At 36.8% G+C, this 22,288-nt stretch overlaps 1 protein-coding gene across 1 annotated transcript in view; it reads right to left on the reverse strand.

The window, feature by feature from the left end:
• Window positions 1–22,288, reverse strand: part of WDR27 (WD repeat domain 27) — a 125,846-nt gene that overhangs the window by 71,717 nt on the left and 31,841 nt on the right. Inside the window, exons 18-20 of the mRNA XM_026844571.1 lie at window positions 16,462–16,559; window positions 16,035–16,156; window positions 6,850–6,947 (exon numbers count right to left, since the gene is read on the reverse strand). Of these exons, the coding sequence (XP_026700372.1) occupies window positions 6,850–6,947; window positions 16,035–16,156; window positions 16,462–16,559 (318 nt within the window). The remainder of the gene's footprint in view (window positions 1–6,849; window positions 6,948–16,034; window positions 16,157–16,461; window positions 16,560–22,288) is intronic.

Here is a 22,288-nt window from a genome sequence, read left to right on the forward strand (position 1 = left end):
ATGCATCTGAGTACTCTGCAGAATAAATTCAGTATGTCCAAGTAGTCCCGTATTCTTAAATATCTTCACTAATAAGCACCCGCGGCCTTTTTTCCAGAAAGAAATGAGGAATGAGTATTTCAGCAGCAGACAGCATTAGAGCATCTGAACTTCTATTCCTCAACAGTTTAGAGAGTGAGTCAGAGGCAGGCTGCTGCTGCCACTAAAGGTGTTAGTGTGACGGTGGTTGGGGGCTCCTCCCAATACCTTGCCCCTGCCAATCTCATTACCTGCAACAGTAATCAATCAGCTGTCATATCTACCTCCCCACACCTATCATACTAGCAGCCCAGCCCTCTAAACTGGGTAGCAATAACTTTTCCTGGCTCTCCCCACCTCTTGGTAGATAATGAGCATATGGGACAGCACAGGACAACAGTTCCATTCCTTTCTTCTAAATTAACTCCCAGTTTCAGCTGTTACTGTCCATCCTGCTCTCTTATTCAACATTTCATGAGTACCCTCAGCAAGTTTCCCATCTATATTTCTGTGGCAAGTAGAGAAGAGCAAATGCTAATTTCATAAACCCACTGAGTCACACCATGGTTGATGTTGGTAGGTGGCTCTGGATGTCATCTTATCCAAGCTCCCTGCTCACATAGAGGCAGTATGGCTTCACCAACATTATACAGATGGGAAGCATCACCTCCCTCAGACTGCTGGCAACACTTCTGATGCAGCCCAGGTCATCATTAGCCTTCTTTAACACAAAGGCACACTTCTGGCTCATGTTCATCTCTGTGCCCACCAGGACCTCCAGGTCCTTTTCTGAAAGCTGCTTTCCAGATAGTTGCCCCCCCAGCATATATTGGTGCCTGGGAGTTGCATTTGGTGCCAAGAAGGCTTTGCACTTCCCCTTGTTGAGCTTCATAAGATTCCTGTCAGACCATTTCTTCAGACAAGGTCCTTCTGGATGGCAACACAATCCTCCAGTGTATCAGACACTCCTGCAGTTTTGTGTCTTCAGCACACTTGCTGCAATCTGCCCCATCATCCAGATAGTTAATGAAGATATTGAACAGGACTGGAACCAGTACTGATCCCTAGGTACACTGCTAATTAATGGCCTCCAACTAGACTTCATGCCACTGCATACCATCCTCTGAGGTTCCCATTTAGACAGTTTTCAACCCTCCTCACTGCTTATTCAGCACACACTACATCAGCTTCTCTATGAGGATGTTATAGAAGACAGTGTTTAAAGATTTACTGAAGTCACAGCAGACAATATCTACAGATCTCCCCTCATTTACCAAGCCAGTAATTTTATCATAGATGTTTATTGAATTGGTCAAGCATGACTTTCCCTTAGTGAACTGATACTGACTGGTCCTGATTAATTCCTTGTCATTTATGTGCCTGGAAATAGTTTCTATGATTAACTGCTCCATCATCTTCCCAGGGATTGAGATCAGGCTGACCAGCCTGTAGGTCCTTGTGTCCCCCTTTTTGCCCTTTCTGAAGGGCCTTTTCCCCAGAAATTTATAGAAACTATGTCTTTTCGGTCAGCTAGAGACAGGAACAATTACTGAATAGATATTGTAAAGCAACATATGAAAAACACCCAAGCTGCAGCCACAAAACCAATTTGTGCCTTGTTTCATCTCATATTCTGCCAAACACTAAGTGTCTTAGGTTAAGAAGTCTGCTGTTGATGTAGGCTTTCTTTCTTCAAAAGCAAGGTAATGGCTGATAAGAGCAGAGACAGAGTATTTTTTCATGTCTCAGAACATGAAAAGACCTGAGCAGCTCTTCACTCACCCAAAAATATTTCCATGTAATAACCTCTGCAAATACAGTAAATCTTTCTTCAATTGTTCACCTAGCTTGAATGACCTGCATATTCATATGTTCATTGTACTCACAATCTAGCAAATTCCTCAGTGCATGGCTTCCCTGCACAGAGGTATTGGCCTAGCATTATCTTAATCTGTTTGTATAACAGATTACAGAGCTATGTATATACTACCTATGTTACTATCTCTTTCAGAAGTGGACAGAATTACTTTAAAGTTGTGAGTATTTCTCAGAACATTAAGCAGCTTTCGGATTCCAGTTAACTACATGGATCACATGCTTGATAATTACCAGAACCAACTTATCAGCACATTTCTTTTGAGCAGAAACAAAAATAAAAACATCACAAGGCACTTCTTAGTGTGCATTTTGCAGACCTATGCACCGTATGTGAGAAATAAATACAATGGTGAATACGCATGCCAGAGTGCAGCAAGAGCAGGTCTCCTACAAAAGGGAAAATGAATGAAAAGCCAATAGTGGTCATGGCACAGTGTCATCACCAGCCAGGGCAACATCCCACCATGTCTGAATAGGATAAGCAGAGCAGTGTGCTGATAACAAGGTCCATTGACAGTCCCAGAAAAAGTGAGGTGAGGAACCAGGTCCAGGACCCATCCCAGGACTCTAGTCAGGAGCAGCAGGAGATGGACACAGATACAGGACTGGAGGAAAGACAGAAACATGGGTCCACTGGAGGCAGAACTCAAGGCAAACTACTTACAAGGTAGGTCAAGGTCCATGCAGAAAATGAGGCTGGAGGCAGGACTTGACACAGGCCCACTGACAACATAGTTCAGGCAAGGACTAAATGTCCAGGCCTGAGCTTAAATGGAGTGCCTGAAGCTAGGAGCAGAGAGTGCATGGGTGGGGGTCCAAGGCTGGTCAAGGCAATTAAGGCCCAGTGGTGCATTCAGGGTCCTCACAGTGCAGTCTGTAACTTGAGTAAAGATGCATCTGAAAATCTGAGACCAAGCCAGGCCATATAATTAGTATCATACAGAAGGATGAAGCTTTACTGCATCATAACTTTAGCCATATTTTAGTGATGAGCAAGGATCCACATGAGTGCATAAAAGCTTTGCAGAAGATCTGAAATCCACCTTGGGGATTCACACTAATTCACATTCTAGAACCTCTCTTAGGAAAGTGACTCCTTGGAATGAAACATGCAAGGGAAACAGCAAACTGCTGCAGAAATCTGGACAGCTGATTTTTCTCAAATAAGCCAGTCATGAAGATGAGGGTATTCATGTAACTTTGCCAGTGAATGTGAGCTGGTGCTAAATCAAAGTGTTTAGTCAATACTCTAAATGTGTTTAACAAAGTGAAGAAGTCACACTTTGAATTGATAGTTTCTTCCTAACATAATGAATGAAAGAAATTTGCTTTCTTCTGAATGTTTTAATGCACATAATAATCTAATCTACAAGCAGAAGGAAACAAGTAACTGAAAGGATCCAGACTGGCAACACAGAATTAGAAACTGTCATGTGAAATTTAAATGACATATGAATGTATTAAAACACCTGGTATTTAGTCTAATATGCCATTTTGGGTTGTTAAGGGTTTATGTTGTAAGGAAATGGAATTTTCCTAAATTCAAAAGCTTCTACACTTTCGATGCATTGGTTTTGCAGGACTGGGATACCAAAATATATCTGTCTTTCATTGCCCTATGTGGTCATGAACTAAAACCAGGCAGGACTGGCAGATAAGGAAGCTTAGTCTATTGGAATTTTCTGATATATCTATCTTGAGCAATCTACAGGACTCACCAACTTGTGTCATTCCAAGACAAATTTTCCCGAAAGATTAAAATTAAGTGGTGGAGACAACAGGTACAGATCCCTAAGAATAATTGTTAGATTCCTCACTTCAGAAGGAGTTATGATGTCTCTAAAATGCTTTCAACAGAGAGACAGCAGAAGGAGATAGAATGGTAAAGTTTCATGCGTCTTATGAACAGTTAAGAATCTACAATGTTTCATCATAAAGAACATTTAAACTCCTTCAAGAAACATACTCTAAAGAAATGTACCCTAATACATCTATTCATGAAGTTTCATAGTTCATTGTCCTAACCTGGAAGAATAGTAACCAGAGTTTGTTCTACTTCCAAAAAGATCTATTCTCCTTGGTTCTTTTTTTCATAAATCTGCTTTGTAGATTGTCTGGAGCTTTTCTTAACTACAGTTATAAATGAGGAGAATGCAGAAGTATAAAAATATTTAAAATCTTCAGATGAAACTTTACAAATTCATGCATTTCAAAGAAAATGAAGCAGGAGTCTGGGTAAATCCAAATGTCACTAGCAGTGTCCAAGATTCCCTCATTTATTGGCAAGATGACCTGGCTGTGTGAGGTTGGCTGACAACATCAAAAAGTTAAAATGCCTTTTCTAGTACCACCTTCAGAGGAACCCATAAGAGTTTCTGGCACTCTCTGAAGCAATCCTGGAAGGCCTCCAGATCATCAATAGTGAAAGAGACAGACATATTCACAGCTTTATCCAGTAAGGATGATGAAAATGGAAGATGCAAAATACTCTCACCAACTTCAGGAACAAAAGAAAAGTTAAATGAATTTTCACTGAAAAAAAATGCAGTTTGATAATACAGACTGAATGGAAAAAATTTTGTGGAACTCAGAGTAAAAAAAATCAGTATATTTAAAATCTATAAAGCTGCAGGCCAGGATAAGATGTCTGAAGATTTATGCTAAGCAAAGATCAAAAAAAGAACCTGAGCATCCTGCTATGATTCCTCAGCAAATTATAAGAAAAGGAATGCATGTCAGAAGAATAAAAAAAGAACCATCATCAAAGAAATTGAATAAAGAAAAAACTAAGAGTCACAGGGAAATTGTGCAGAGTTACTCTGAAAATTACTTCCTATGCTTTCAACTGCAGCTTTCAAGAGCACCATGCTGGAGGATTTTTTCTCTATTTAATCGGAATTTCATACTTTACAGTATTATTAAATAAAGTAACGGTGGATAGAACTCATCAAGGGCAACAAGCAGATCAAACACAAGCAAAACAGTTTTCACTGTGGATGTCCAGGGCAAATATTTAGAATAAAAATCAACAAACAATAAAGTTGAGACTTTGCAGCTAGTGTTACTATCAACAACACTGCAAACAGTATAAATGAGAAGGTGGACTTACCTTTGCTATATTTCAAGAACACTGGACAAAGATTTCACTAAACAAACCCTATTCTGGCAAACCCAAAGCAGAAACAGAGAGAGGTCACTCCAGAGGGACCATTCAAAACACAGTAATGGCTGATCCACCAACTTTACAAACTAATAACTTTGAGAGATTAAAGGTACTGGCCCACCATAAGATTGTTTAGGAACTAATCTCTCATGTAAGCACACAAGCACTGGATTTGATTGGACAAGACCTATGAACTAAAAAAAAAGCAAAAGTTTTCAGTCTCCGTAACTGTATAGTAGACCTAACACTTCAGCGGAGACTTGTTCCAAGTTCAGACAGTGCTTTCCAAACTCAGCCATTTAAAATTTATTTATGTGAAAAACACCTGGTGAGCACATTAGGAAAAAGTGAACAGTTTTCCTCCTTATGAGAGCTCAAGAATAGATTTTAAAATACAGAAGACTCAATCTCTGGTCTGAGCAATGAGAGAAAATTTCATTTTAAAAAACTGTAGGTTTTTTTTCCTTGAAAGTTACTAGCAAGTGAAAAATAATTATTAATTGCTCTATTTCTTCTCCACAACAGTTACTACCATTGATCACTGTGTAATGTGTAACGTGTAACAAACACACACATATACATAATACCTAATAAGCACCTTTAAAATATCTGTCATTAAGGACTTAAATTACTTTTTTTGAAGTTTGGCTAGTAGAACTCGGTGGACACTAGAATACACCAACTTTGCCAAATTAAATATAGAGCAAGAACATACATAAATTATTCCCCTCTTCCCAGGACATATTCATTTAATAGATTGCCCAGATTTTATACTTTAACTATTTTACCATTCACCTGCTCTACTTATATTAGTATTTAGAAACAAAGAGACAGATAAGTGATCTGTGAAAAGCTTTCTACTTTTTCATTACTCTTCAGCAACACAGTCTGAGCAGCTTATTAGAAAAACATAAGAAGGTAACAGATTCCAACCGCAGCAGTCTCTAGTTTCATTACTTTCTGACATTCAGTGCCACTAATACAGCAATGCTTTTGGCAAGAACATATATGCCCCCTATAGATTTAATGCATTCTTACCACAGAAAGACAAGAATAAATGAAAGGCTCATTAAGCATTTCATAAATAGAAAATTCAGTAATAGAAAAACTATATTACATCTTCAATAAAAAATATGTTTACATGCACAGAAATATGAAATTATTCTTAAATATTCTCTAGTCCCTTTTCTTTTAAACATAATTCTTTTAGCCTGCACAACAGAGATTGCTCCAAGTATTTCCTTTCCTGAACAGTGTTCCCTCCCCACCACTCGATCCCTTTGTCCCACAGATTTCCCAAGTACAACATCAAAAGGATTTTAGAAAAAAATTCAAAATTTTATTCTGAGTTTATGATAACGTATTATGCAAATTTATAGCACTATATAGATGATTTGTAATAATGTTGTTACAATTACATTTGTATTTTAAAAGCTGGATCATAAATTTTATCTGCTTTAGCAGTAATGACATGCTGTTTGGAAATACCATTAGCATTCACTTCAATATACTATTTTATATATACAATTAGATCTACAAGGGTAGACAAACATGACTGATAAATCTTGACCATTTAATGGCTTCCACATAACTAACTGCACTGAGTAATCAGCATTTTGTTTGGTCTAAAATTATTAAATTCCAATTAGCCTTTAATTTTATTTTTCAAAGACCTGACTGTAGATCTGATTCCATATTCATATTTCTAATGGTATATCCCAGCAAGTATGATAATTCTGAATAAAGATAAAGCATGTCTTTTTATTTCAAGGTATCTAATTCAATCTTACTTTAGTGTTCTTAAATCCCACAGCTTGATGCCATCACCTGCAGCTGCGGTCATGAAAAGATTGTAAGCTTCAGGTTGCTGAGTGCTGAAGGATGACCCCTGTAAAATATGAAATCAATTTCAGAGAACAATTCTCATGGAGTTAAATTTTTATAGAATCATATTTCAAGTTGGAAGGGACCCATAGGAATCATCAAGTCCAACTCACTGCTCCTTGCAGGACTACCTAAAATTAAATCATATGACTAAGAGCATCATCCAGATGCTCCTTGAACTCTCACAGGCTTGGTGCCATGCTGACTTCCCGGTGGAGTCTGTTCCAGTGACCAACCACACTTTCGGTGAATTATTTAGTTCATTTAAAAAATAAACAATGTGTAACAATTGATGAGGTTATGTGGAAAAAAGCTTGTCTGCACACACACAAAAGAGTGTAGAGGACAGCTGGCATGTGAAGGAACCCCCATAATCCAGTCAGAGAAATGGAGTACTGGCTCTATACCTCTCAGCGTTGTACTAGCACAGACATGAGCCCTTTGGTCCAGGGGTGATACCCACTGTGGTGCATCAACGAGAAAGGCTCTGGATCATCTCACAGACTGATGGGGATTCATATCTATCAGGGTATGGGATCCATTATGTGATGTATGGGAAGATAATTTTGTGATTGCATAAAACATTAGGGGATGTTTAGGGAAGCAAATAAGGGCAGGGAAATGGAGGGATCAGAGAGTAGTCCAACTTTTAGTTATAAGCCATGTTTAGCCCTGGCATAAGTGGGCACACTTTCCCTTGACTTCAGCAATAATTGCATTCATTCATAACAGGACTGATTTTGGCTTTGTAACTTTAAATAATTAAATCCAGTCTATTTTTAAACCTCTGATTTTTTAACATCCACATTAGCAAATCCTGGCCTTTTTGCTGGCTACAAAGTTCTTTCTCCAGGGAACTAAATATAAACAGTTAAAGCTTCTTTCCTTTCTCCACCATTCACATTCTTGATTTGGCTGAATACATCACAGAAACCTCAAGGCCATTTCCCTCAATCAGTGCTTGACTGCCAGGAATCTTCTATTCATTATGAAAACTGGTGTATAGCTGGAAAATGCTGTAGTATTTAGTCAATAGAATTCCCCAAATGGCAAGACAAACTGGGGCACTCAGCATTAAAAAGACTATAAGAGCTTTCACTTACTTTGCTTTAAGCAGGTTTCCTTCCTAAACTATTACCACAGTCTACTCTAACAGATTAATTAAAATGCTCTGTGCAACAGATTTCCCAGAAAAGTCTACACATTCTCACATTAGCTGTGTATGGCTACAAACAGGTGTAATTGTAAAAGGTAAAGATAGTAGCTGTCCAAAGGACAGTGTTCATTAAAAGTTACAGAGCACCCTTTCTTTCTGTTTTTGAAACTTCTACTCATCATCCCATTCTTCAGTCAGCAATGATCACAGAGTTCAATACAAAAAGTTCTACAGACACATATACACTCACTTCATGCACTGCTCCTTTCGAACACACTAACAGTAATACACATAAGAAGTGTAATCCCTTTGTTTCTTTCCTGCCTTGACATTTTGTTGGTAATAACATAAAGCTATACTTGTATCTTCAAAGTACATTTGCCAGTGAATATTACTGCAGAAGACAAGTAAATATATACAAGTTGGGATAATAAGCAAGATTAATTTTGTTTATCCCTTTGTGGCTTTATAGTTCATTGATTTATTATAATTATAATTTATGAGAATCTAATGCAAAAAGTAGCATATTCGAACACTCTTCAAACTGTATTCTTTCATTCTGACAGTCAAATCACTTGCCTATGCCACATAATCTTCCTCATCCACCACTGTAATCCCTTCTCAGCTTCTCTCTAAACTAACTACATGACAATTTACACATAAAATTTGGCCCCAAGGAGGATATGGTTCAACAGAATCCCTATCTCATTCACTAATTATATAGGAACACCATTGATATCATCCAAACAGTGCAGTTGGTTTATGCTGAAGGCATAGATCAATAGATGTCTCAGAAAATACTCTACAGCTTCCCAGCAAGCACATTCAGACAGGTTTGTCACTATGGCTAGAAAAAAAGTTCACTGAATCTTCTGAGTTGCCTGTAACATTTTTCAGCCTTCACATCATGTGCATTTCCTAATTAATGGACCAATGAATTCTGAAACAAAAGGCTCTGGGCAGAAAACTACAACCTTGGTTGTTTCTCTGAAAATTAATGTAATCTGTAACTGTATTTGCTAGCAGAACATAATACCATCCAAATATTTGTGGCTGATATTGATACATTCCTGTTCAAATAATATGTTTTGCAGCACTACAAATGTATTGCTAACACTAAATCTCTGATTATCTGTGGTCTGATCTCTAAATGCCATCTATTTCTGTATCTCAGAGATTCATAAACTCTGACATGAACAAAATTTTGATATTTCAAACAATTCATTTTACTACGTTTCTTAAAACTTAGTATGCAAAGCAATGGAACCATGAAAAGTCACATAATACTTTGGTAATCATTGATAATTAATTTTCATTGGATGATCTTACATATCAAACCAAAATCATGAAGTTGAAAATCGTTGGTTGAATAAAACAATTTACAGCATTGTAAATCCATTATTATCAGCTTAGGATACTCATCTTGTCAGACTTAGTATAAAATGGCTAAGAACTATTTATCAGAGTGAGGTGAAGTTACTACAGTCAGAAGAGCAATATATGCTCATTGCCTCAGAAGGAGCTTAATGACATTACTTGGGTCTAGTAACACCCTGCATTAAAATATCATAAACAGTTCTGAGAGTAGGGCCTGGAAATCAGATACAGGTTCAGGGAAAAGAGTGAAGGGTTCCTCAACCCTAAAAAGTGGGAGATTAACATCTTTGTTGGTGACACAGACAGTAGGATTGCGTGCACCCTCAGGAAGTCTACCAATGACTATGGTTGACAGGCTGGAGGGAAGGGATGCCATCCAGAGGAACCTGAACAGGCTTGAGAGGTGGGCCTGTGCAAAACTCATGAAGTTCAACAAGGCCACATGCAAGGCCCTGCATATGGGTCAAGGTGATCCCATGCACAAATACAGGCTGGGAAAAGAGTGGATTAAGAGCAATCCTAAGGAGAAGGTCTTGGGAACAGTAGTGGATGGAAAACCCACTATGACCCAGCAATGTGTGCTCACAGCCCCAAAAGTCAACTGTATCCTGGGCTACATCAAGAGAATTGTGGCCAGCAGGTCGAGGGAGGGGATTCTCCCCTCTACTCTGCTCTCATGAGACCCTACCTGAAGTACTATGTCCAACTCTGGGGCCCCCCAGTAAGGACATTGACCTGCTCAAGCAGGTCCAGAGGAGGCCACAAAGATGATCAGAGGGGCTGGAGCACCTCCCTTACGAGGACAGACTGAGAGAGTTGGGGTTGTTCAGCCTGGAGAAGAGAAGGCTCCAGGGAGACTTTATAGCTGCCTTCCAGTACCTAAAGGGGGCTACAGGAAAGATGGGGAGGGACTCTGCATCAGGGAGTGTAGTGATAATATAAGGAGTAATGGTTTTAAATTAAAAGAGGGCAGATTTAGGTTAGATATAAGGAAGGCATTCTTTACTGTGAGAGTGGTGAGGCCCTGGCACAGGTTGCCCAGAGAAGCTGTGGCTGCCCCCTCCCTGGCAGTGTTCAGGCCAGGCTGGATGGGGCTTTGAGCAACCTGGTCTAGTGGAAGGTGTCCCTGCCCATGGCAGGGGGGTTGGAACTAGATGATCTTTAAGGTCCCTTCCAATGCAAACCAGTCTATGATTCTATGATTTCCACCAGTTTCCTCAAGATGAGGAGAACAATGAACCTCTTTCCCCCGGTTCCTGAGCAAATGCTCTGAAAAGTAAGCTATTACACAAATCTGCAGCAGTATCACCACCACATCTCCACAGAACCATATATTTAGCCCAGTTTCCTGATGAAATGATGCTTATGTAACTGTACTGTCTGCTGATTCTCATCCAGAAATTTTTTAACCTGCTTCAGGTTATGATAATGTCTTCTGATAATTATGTTACCACAAGATACATGTATATGAGTAATTAACAGACAGAAATTCAAATGGACAGAGCCATTAAAGAAAGTGATTTTGTCTGACAAGCTATTAGCCAGCCAACACAAGAGTAATTTAAAACATGTGTGCAGTATGGCATGCATCTCAGTCAACTAGTAATAAGGACATGACAAGAAGATAACATTGTTATAGGGGAGGAATATTTAGGCAACATAGGGAACAAAACTGAAAGTACATGTGGTGGGGAGGTGAAGGTTATAGAGTCAAATAGAAGTTTTTGTGGTGGATTTGGAAGGTGATATTTAAGGACACAGGCTTAAAATCCTTTAGAAAGGATGCTTAGTTTTGTTACTGCTGGAAGAACCTGTATACAAAGAAGAACAAGGTTTGTATTGTCATTATGTGGTATGCGCTGAGCACTTCAGGGGAATTTGGTGCCAAAATGTTTTCCAAGGAAGCAAAAATACACTGAGGTTTGGAATAATAAACATTAATGTGCTCCATTAAATCAATACTATAGACATTCTAAGCAAGCACTATAAGGCCTAAAGTTCTGCAAGCAATTTAATTGTGTAAGCTTTAATCATATATGGAACTAGTCTATTTTTTTTGAGGTTTTCTCTCCTGGACTTCAGTAAGCTAAGTTGCACTACTTCAATCCAGGACTAAGGGTTCTTTATATATCAGATCCTAAATAACTGTACTAATCTAAAGTAGGTGAAAAATGGGAAGTCATGTGCCACAAGCAATGCACATTATAAACAAAAATCTGGTAGGGAGCACACTACCTAGAACAATTTCTTCCCTAGGTAAGGTTTCTTTTGTTATGATTTTGCCCAGCTTCCTCTTTTCCTTCTACTGCTTTTCTTCATCCAATACTTTAAATGTGTCAAAGCCCCATAAGTCTAGCTCTAAAATGGTCTTTTAATAAGTATCAGAATATCTATCTCTCATCTGAGAGATGCTTGCGACGTTCTTGCTCCGATTTCCCTTCCCTGATGCTGACAAAATAACAAAAGTTCACAACAGAAAACACTGTTCTGTAGAATATAAGGAAAGATCTGAAATAAACACAGTCAAGTCATTGAAATACTATAGATGGAAAGGTATAGAGTGAAAATATTTATATATCTGTTGGCATACATATATATACAGTGTATATATAAACATATGTTACTTTTGACTACTGTTGCAATTTAAGGTTTTCAAATCAAACAGGGTAATATTAAGACATTTGATTATTCCTACAGTTACCAAAGATAAAGAAGGAAAGATTACATACAGCAATATATACTTTCCATCATGATGCAATGCTAGTGTGCAGACATATTTTCACTGTATTCATTATTTTTCATCTCACTATAAACATGTAAGAACATAGAGCAGCTTCTTACCTCGTCCAAATATGGGAACTACTGTCTTGTCTTTAAAGATTTACCAGCCAAGATTTTTTTCTTACATTTCTCTCTGATGATTCACAGTAACAATTATTTTTTCCCCAGCTTCCACATAATTTTTATATTTCTTCAGCATCATACTACCGAATGTTTAATTTCTGAAGTAATACTCTGCATTAAAAGTTGAATTTAAAATGGGAAGACTTTCTAAATGTGCTACTGCATTTAATTTAAAGATGTTTAAAATTACTCTTTGTACTAAAGCAGAAGTCCTAGCCTTCTGGGACTGAGCTTTACTGACGCTGCTTTCTTCAATTCCCTGCATCCTCCTCCCTCATGGTCATTACCTCCCCAAACCTAGTTTCTTCAAGTCCTTTCATCTGTCTCCTCTGGACCCTTGCAAGACACTAAGGTTCAAGAAGGTGAGAAGGGAAGACATAATCAGGGCAAATGAGCTGGGAACAGCAGTAATCTACATGGATGTGGATGACTGGAACAGTATGGAGCAAGGGGGAGGATTCTACTAGAGTGAGGAAATCAAGGACAGGAAGGAGGAGAAAGGAAAGAGGTTGTAGGAGTTGGAGAGGTGAAGACTCAGCTGCAGAGGTAGAGCACCTGTAATGATACAGGGAGATACAGCATAGTTTCAGCTGAGAAATCATAGGCTTTGAGATCTAAACTGGCCAAGTAGCACAGGATCAGAGGCGCAGGCTTCAGCCACAGGATGGTTATGCTGGAACTCCAGCAAACTGTCCAGAAGCTTGAGATGGTACAGTCATCACAGAAGTTGCCAGTGAGAAAGAAACAAGAGTGACAAGATAGAAGACAAGCTGGAAGCCCCATCTGGTTGCTGCCACTGTTCTTGTCTCCAGGGAAGAGGGAGGAGTCAATAAGAATGAGCAGAACCACCACCAGATTCACACCTCACCTGAAAAGAAGGACCACTGCAGCAATTTGCTAGCCTACAATAGCAAACACTCCATGTATTTATTATATATATATAAACTGTATGACTACCTACTCTACATTAATCTGCAATATTTCACAAAGTGTTAACAAGAACAGAGATTACCTTGCATAATTCAAACTTTACTTAAGGGACAAGTTTCATCAATTGTACTTACACCTGTGCAGAGACTGAAGATTGAGTATCTCAGGCAAGGATACGGTCTGATTTTACAACCTAATTACAACCAGGAAGATTCAAAACATTCCTGCTAAAGAAAGAGAAGCTGTGGCAACTAATGATTTCATTAGGGTGGTTTATCATCTTCAGCATATTACTGGATCAAGGCTTCACCACACTGATAACTGCCACTGCAACAAGGGATGTGCTATACTGTACTAAATGGAAAGTGATGCTTCTGACCACCTATGGTCATTACAGAATTTGGGGGGTATGTGAGTGAACTCAATGATTTTAGCCAGTATATTTTGGGCAGTTTTCAAGAGGCACATCTATAAAGAATTCTACTTTGGCCTCATTGCAATTACTGCAGATTTTGATAAGCAAAACAAGGGTTTCTGGATTCTTAAGAGACAGAAGATTTTTACATTAATTTTATTTAACAGGCCACAGAGAGATATTTTCAAAATTAGACAAGAGAGTAAGGCAAGCAGTTCTTAGATTCAGCTGATGTTTAAATGTTTGAATGTTTCTCTGAACATTTCCCTACAGTGCATTCTAAATTTCTGTAGTGCCATGAAGATAATCTTTACAGAAACACTGATTTAGCAGCAGCTTATTTGCACGTGCAAGTAATATGACAAATTTAATTTTCACTCACAGTTTATGCTTCAAGTCATACAGACATAGCATTGCTATCTTCTAAATATATTTTCACTTTTATAGTACTAAAATTCTAAAAGGAAACAGGAATTAGACATCCATTAAAATGGGTGTCCCACCCCGTCATCTGCTATATAGCTTATGACAGTAGATACAGCCAAATCATTTATATGAACATGCATTATATATATCTGCAATATTTACTGTTAAGCTATTCCAAAGGAAGATTCAGAATATCATTCTATTACAAATCAGACAATGTCTGCTGTGAAGAGAATGTACTCTGAATGATGTAATAACCTTTATCAAGTACACTGCAGGCTGAGATTAATTTCATGCATTGCCAATTCTTGCAATCTCTAGAACAGACCAAAAGAAAAATTTAAAATCGCATTACTTTGAAAATTATATATACTTGCTTACAGCTGCCGCTGTCCAAAACCATAAATAACAGTATGTCATGCTGTTGATCTATGTTTCTAGAATATCCTATGTATTTAAGAATTTGCTAACACATTTCTCCCACACTTAATCAGAACATATCTTCCTTAGAGTTTTAGAAGACCTTCTAAAATAGATTTTTTTTTTTTATTTGTTTAAAGAATAAATCTCCCAATCATCCCCACTTACTACTGTCCAGGTAGTATCACAAAGCAATCCTGGAACATGGAAACGGAATGAATCTAAAGTATAAAATGCACTTCAAGAATATATATATTGCAATCACTAATGAGCATTCAGTCCACAAGATAAGACTAGGGCTAGTCCAAAGGAAAGCCTACATAAATTTTAACATGTAGGTACTGGATCTTCATCATCAACTGTTTCATTCCACAGATTTGCTTCTGTTACACCATCCCTCATCACTAGCTAGCCTTAGATTCCAATGTGTTTCACACTTTAAATAGGATGTAATTTACATACAGCGTTCTGCATATTTTTATAAGTCTATAAAATGTTTTAGCATATTATCTTCATGCAAATGCACTGAGTTATATTTGCTCTAACAGCTTTAAACTATACAACTGTTACAAAATAGTTGATGTGTAATTTTCCTATGGACTTATCTAAAGTATTAATTTTATATAACTGAAAAAAATAGAGAACCTTGATTATAATTTTCCCCCAAAACGGTCAATTTTCTTTGCTATACCACATACCTCTAGGTTTTTTCCCAAGTGAATACTTGCCCACAGCTTTAAAGTTTTTTCTTGATTAAATAACCTGAAGCCACTAAGCTGAGCAAGCAAAATGAAAAGCCAGATCTTTAAGCCTATATGTGTTACAAAGAGTACTGAAATAGTTAGCATGATTTTAAGTGTTTTACCAGATCACATCTCTCAGGAAAACCCACAATGAGGTCTACAAGATTAATAATAAAGAACAGTTTTAAACCCACAGAAGCAAGGACTTTCCAACTGGGAATGAAGAACCATATTCAACCAAACCTAACATAGCAAGTATTCCAGCATGTATGGTACCATAAAACCTCCAAACATTCAAATCAGTCTTCAAGTTAAAAAAAAAAAGAGCAAGGATGAGGGATTTTAAACCATCTATTCTATTGCAGTACTGAACAATTTTCTTTTGGTTGCTGTTTCTGAACTTTCAGAATAAACCAGATTCAACTTCAGAGGAGACCTGTTACATAAGGAAAAGTTCCTGCTGAACTACAGTGTTACAGTCTGGCACAAGTAACGCAAAGGGTAATATGCACTTCCCTAATAGCAAGCTGGTTCATTCTCACTGCTTCCTGCTTTCCACTAGAGAACAACTGAGATCTGGGTGCCTTTATCATACAGACTTGCCTATCCTCTCCAGCATGTAAAAAACTATCAAATACTGTCAGTTATATTTTTAGCCTCCAATTTCTTTGTTGAAGTAGTTGTAGTGGTACTACAAATAAAATTCAATAAAGTATATACCTTATTTTGGCAGATCTGATGGACTGATCTAGTATGAACTTCTGGTATCACTGCTGTGCTGCAGCCTGCATTGAGGTCAAAAACTTCCAGTGCTCGGTTTCTGCCAGCTGTAAGTACAATATCTGTACAGTTCACTGTGTTAAAGTTAAACTGATCTAAAGGAACAAAAGCATTTAGATATCAAAAAGAGAGACAAATAGATATCAAGACTGTTGTATTCAGTGCTCTATGAGCAACACCAAAAAAATCTTACAGTCCTAAAAGTTTTATGGCCAAGGCTGAAGTTCAATACCACACAAAAATACACCAGTTTTCCTCCAACTGAAAAACAGTAGCAAAGAATCAAAAGTTAATTACTTTAACTGAAGTTATTTTCATGCCATTAAGTCTAAAGAACTATAAAGAAAACAAGAATTACAAAGGATACAAGAGTAAAAATCATTTACTGCTGAAAGGCTGGTAATCTCCATTGTTGAAGACATGGGAAATTTCTGTACCAATTTGCAAACACTTCTCGGTTTGTATCTGCAAAAAAATATCAAATGAATGTTCGTGCTAATGAAATAAGTTATGATTTGTGGCCACCAGTAAACTCCCATTGGAATCACAAAGCAAATCAAAATGCTTTCTTTCATTACGAAAAATTAAAGCCACAGATCTTCCAACTCATTGATGAACTCTATTAAAAAGCTTGGCAACAAAACTCATTTGGACAAATAGAAACATGATATTCATATACGTAAGACAGATCTTCCATCAACGTGAAACACTAATTAAATCCTGCATGTATACTGAAAATGTTGGCGAGAAAAATATCTGTTGAATACCAATGAACAGAAAGCAGAAATACCACTAGTTTCAGTATAGCTTTTAATGTGCTGACCATAAGGGCAATAAAATAAGGATAAAACAGTGAGAAAATAATAATTTCCACTTATATGGCAACAGAACAAGGGGCTGATCAACCACTACCAAAAAATTTGGCTTCCCAATGTACAAGGGACTCTTCAAGGTCCAGTGGGATACCTGACAACTCCATGCAGATGTTGCAGGCATGCCAAGCCCTCTAAAATGGCTTCAGACTTATTTATATCATACAACAGAGAACTGTGTTGTGATTCAATCTGATTAGATCTTTCTTTTTACTGAAATATATCAGCACAGACAACATGGATCTGATCATAAATCCACCAAAGTCAACAGAAAACATTTCTCTATGGATAGGTATATGGATATGTTGATTAAGAAGAGTGTGATTTCCATAGAAGTCATCACCTAAGGAATATAAACAGAGTTGTTGATAACTATACTGGGTCTGGTTGAGGTGGAGTTAATTTTCTTCATAGTAGCTTGTATGGTGCTCTGTTTTACATTTGTGACCAAAACAGTGTTAACATGAGGCACTTAGCTATGGCTGAACAGCGTCTGCACAGCAATAAGATATTCTGTGTTTCTCTCAGTGCCCCCAGAGTGAGTAGTCTAAGGGAGTGTAAGAGGTCAGATGGGGACATAGCCATGACCACTTACCTGAATTATTCAGAGAGATATTCCATAACATATAACACCAAGCTCAGCAATAAAACTGCAGGGGGAGCAGGTTTTTGAAGTAGCCATTGCTTGGAGACTATCTGGGCACTGATCTGGTGGTGGGACCAAGCGAGCAATTTGCATCACTTGTTTTTTTTTTTTTCCTCTTTTCTTCACTTAATGGTCTTTACCTCACCCCATGTGTTTTCCTCACCTTTGTCCTTCCAATTCTTACTCCCATCCTACTGGGGGATTCCACTGAGGGAGCATAAGTGAGCAACTGGGTGGGGTCTTAGCTGCTGGCAAAAGCCAACACACCACAATAACTCAATTTCTACATTATATTCTAAATGCAAACACTTCTATGCACTAAAATAATTCCAATGTAACAAACTATCATGCTTCCATTTTAGCATGTCTGTCTAATGATGATACAAAAGTTCATGCATGACACACTTGTAGGAGTAATTACTGTTTCTTTCCAACAATGCTAAAAGTTTGCAAAACTGAGATCATTTGACAAAAGCAATTTGTTTATCAGCCAGATCAGTTCAAAAGAAAAATGATTAATTATTTGCTTTTGCCTTTCTTTGTCATTCTCAAACAATGATCTGCTGAGCTTTTCCAGATAGACATTAGAACTACTTCAGCAGTGATGGTGAAGAAGGTGGTGAAATACAGTGTTTTGCAATTTAATCCAAGAACCTGTTATGGCTTCCAGAAGTATTTTATTCAAGTAAGCTACAAAAATAAACTGTTCTAGACTTCAGGAACAACTGATTCATCTTCATTTTGGGGTAAACATATCCAAGCTAGCTTTAAATAAGCTGACTGAGATAATACGAACAATCTAATGAAGGCAGCATGAAGCTTCCTCTGGTCTAATTTACCTTGCTGAAAGAGCTTACTAAAATAGTTAGATTGCTCCCAAATGTAAGAATAATTGTTTTGAGTTAGCTGAAATAACTCTTTTCTACAGTGCAGTCTGCTACATAGATAAACACCTCACAGGGTGTTTCCCAGATAGAATTTCACCTAGTAAGCAAATCTTCAACCAGCACAGTAAACTGAGATTCACCAAGTACAAGTTAGGACAAAACTGAACCAAGGTAACAGGAAAATAAATAGAACAAGAGTTCCCATTAGCAAACAAAAAAAAAAAAAAGAGGAATTTTAATATATTTAAGACCTCATATTTTTTGGACACAGTGCATTTGCCACGTGTTCTATACACACTCAATTCAAAGTTGAAGTCAGCTAAAATTCAGGCAGGCATTGTGGACACACTGAGCTGGACACTATACATTAGTTCTTGTCTCTTATAGATTGAAGTTTATATAACAATTTAAGTTACCTTTTTATTGCTTTAATAATACCTCCACTAACTAACAATTAACAGGCAACACAGAAGGTAGGTAATCAGTTTGAGAAAGAAAGGTATTACATAATTCAAACAGACAGAAGACAAAAGCTTAAATGCCACTCACTTGTAATATATAAGAACAGAATTTGAGAATAGAAATGCATGTTGAAAGGTAAGCAAAATTGCACAATCTACAGATTAATTTAAAATCATTTCCTGTTTACTACAGAAAAGATTTCTATATATCTTACAAAGGGCTTGTTGAAGAACTAATCAGAGGAATTAATCGTCAAGGTCAGGTGTTTGTAATGTTTATCAAGATAAAGGTGTGAATAGCACACAAAGGAAAAGCTTTTTAGATTGTTGAAAGATATTGCAACTTATCAATAAGAATGCACATTTAACAAAATTACTGTGCTTTTGTCTGCAGAAAATCTCTGTAATTTCTTATATTCTGCATACTTTGGGGATGTAATAATTTTGGGGGAATACATTTACAGTATATAGTTATTTTCAGGAGACTGGTGTACCTTCAGAAATAAAATATAAAAGCAGATTCTAAGATATAAACACTTCCTGCAATGAGTGCAGAGACTGATGTGTCTACTTTCCAGCACATTTGAAGTCCTTTGCTGAAAGCACTTTTCAGGAGACCCAGATAAAGTAGAAATATTTTGATGACAAAAACTTCAATGTATGGAAGTATGTTACTATGATAAATCCAGAAGACAAATAAACAACTAAAAAAGACCCCTCCTAAAAAAAAAAAAAAAAAAAAAGGATCTGACATTTAACATTTTAAGGAAAATATCTGCACATGACAAAGTCAAAACTAAGTGACAGACCACAAACATCATCAGTATAACAGATCATAGGGTTTCAGGCTATTAAAAACATATTTATATGCACTGTAAAAATCAATCTTCAAGCAGTAGTCCCATTGTATATTTCTAGACACAGTCTTCAGTTCAGCAGAATAAGAAAATCAGCCACATGAAAAGAATCACTTCATCTTCTAGAACACTTAGAATTTATAAATGAAAAATATTCTCTCTTACACTATGGAGGAGGGTGGGTGTCATTCACTGACTCTATGTAATGAATCTTAGACATAAAAAAGATAAACACGGGAAAATTTAAGCATTTAAATGTTGCTGGTAGAAGATTGTTAGAATTCATCTTATGACTTATGTACTTCTCATCTAACTTCCATTCTGTTTCTGATAAAAAGCAAAGTGTGTTTAAGTTCTTTGATGGCTGAAGCTCAAAGAAACCAAGTTTAGAATATTCTTATTATCATACTGCTGAATCAGGTCTGTGTAGCCCATTTACTTAAGAAATTTAAGCTGGCTTAAAGTGGTTTGCATGAAAATAATTATCCTGTTAAACTTTAATTTTCAAGAAGTACCTGAAATGAACACGGTCCTATGTATCACTAGCATGCTAAATTTTAAATCCACTTTGCGTGGCCTTTGCTCTATCCATCTCTATGTTCTAGTATAGCTTCCTATTTCATTAGAGTAGATATTTTATCATTACTTCCCTTACTGTATGTATGATTACTACTAGTTGCTAAATATAATGGCTTTAAAAGACACTGTTTCTGTTAACGGAACACAATTTTCTCATTTTTAAACTCCTTTCAAGTTGCTTATTCTGATCTTCAAAACAGTACAGAAAAAACTATAAAAATGAGATAAAAACCCATAGATGTTTTGTTCTGCTCAAATTCTTATGTGAATTAAAAGTAATTAAGAATTTTAAAAATCATAATAAACTGAGAAGCAAATATTTACGCCTCATATCAGCATGCAAAACCGCTGATGAGAGTGGAAATTCGATGGTAATTTCAGAGAACATAATAAAAATTGGTTAAGTTGTGAATCATTTTGAGATTTATCATAGAAGCAGAAGTCAGGAGATCCGTATCCTATTACCAGAACTGCAATAAATCTCCTCTATGACATTTGTAAATAAGGATATATTTAAATAAGCCAATAAGGAGTATAATATTGTTTTTTCTTATTTCCTCTTCTCAATTTCACCTTTAAAACTGAACCAATATCTGACCATTTAATTCAGTTGTTGTAATGCTTAGTTAATTAATACCTATGGGAAGTTCTTTGAAAACTCTGCACAGAGAAAGAATGAGACACAGATTTGTCATTGTACTGTCTTCAACTCTGTAATACATTGGTTAGCCAGGCTGCATTGCCGTGCTCTTCTGATTAAGGGTATAAAGCATGTTTGGGGCTAGATCTATTGTCTTCTTGAATCTGTTCCATTCAAGCACTCTTCCAAACTTTACTCAGAAGACAGAATGAAAGAGTTGTGAGAAATAAAAGGAATGATGCAGTGTTCAAAAAAAGAAAGAAATGCTGAAAAATTAACTGGAGGGATTCCACAAGAAAATGTCAAAGCAAATTAACCTTTAATACCTTTTCTTTTTATAGCTATAGATACAGATATAACCAGGCCTCAGACTGGTTCGTGGATTTGTTGTAATATCTATATTTGTGTGCTTGGTGTTTTGGCATTAGACTAATATCCCAGAGAGTCTAATTGCATATTTTTGAGTTCGTGTTAATGTATCAAGAAAAACTAAGACGTATGCAATAACAAAATTCTGCTAGAAGCACATCAAGTTCCATATTGCCTTTTGTTTCTGAACTAACTAGCTTAAGGGTAGTTTAGACAAGTCTTCCACAACAGTGACTGCAGTATGGATGTTCTTCAGGTTACTGGATACTTTGGTCTGGGAGGCATGGGTATTTATTCAAAAAAAAAACCCAACAATGGAGATATCTAGAGCCAGCACATTATATACTACAACAAAAGTTCCTTATTAAAGCCTAAGCCCCTACAAATAGAAGGAAAAAATATTTTAAACTAAATCTTAAAAATTAAAAATACTCAGAAGGCGGAAGGATCTAAGATACCAGAACATGATTTTCCATCTTCTTTTTCTACATTCCTCCACAATTGTTTGTATAAATTTAAAGAGTTAAGAACAGTATGAGGGAAGAAGTTGCCTGCCTCAGTTTCCAAATATTACTTGTTTACACTATGAATAGATTTCAAGCAAAACTGGAAACAGGAATCACTTTTCCTGCATTCCAGGTTCTTCTTGTACTATTACACTTTGCTACAGGGTAAGCACTTCAGAACATGAGATCTCTGTAGAACCAGTTACAAGAAAAAAATGTCAATGGGGAAAAAAATCCTTTCAAAAAACTTGTGTCACTCTTTCAGTATTTTCTTTTCATTTTATTCTATTATTAATGTAATGCATACACTATAAAATCAAAGCAGGAAATTTTGTATTCCTTTGTATTTAGTTTTCCAGTCTATTTGCTATATTCCC

Source organism: Athene cunicularia, assembly GCF_003259725.1.
Source record: "Athene cunicularia isolate RWA chromosome 3 unlocalized genomic scaffold, athCun1 chr3_part1, whole genome shotgun sequence".
NCBI lineage: Eukaryota > Metazoa > Chordata > Aves > Strigiformes > Strigidae > Athene > Athene cunicularia.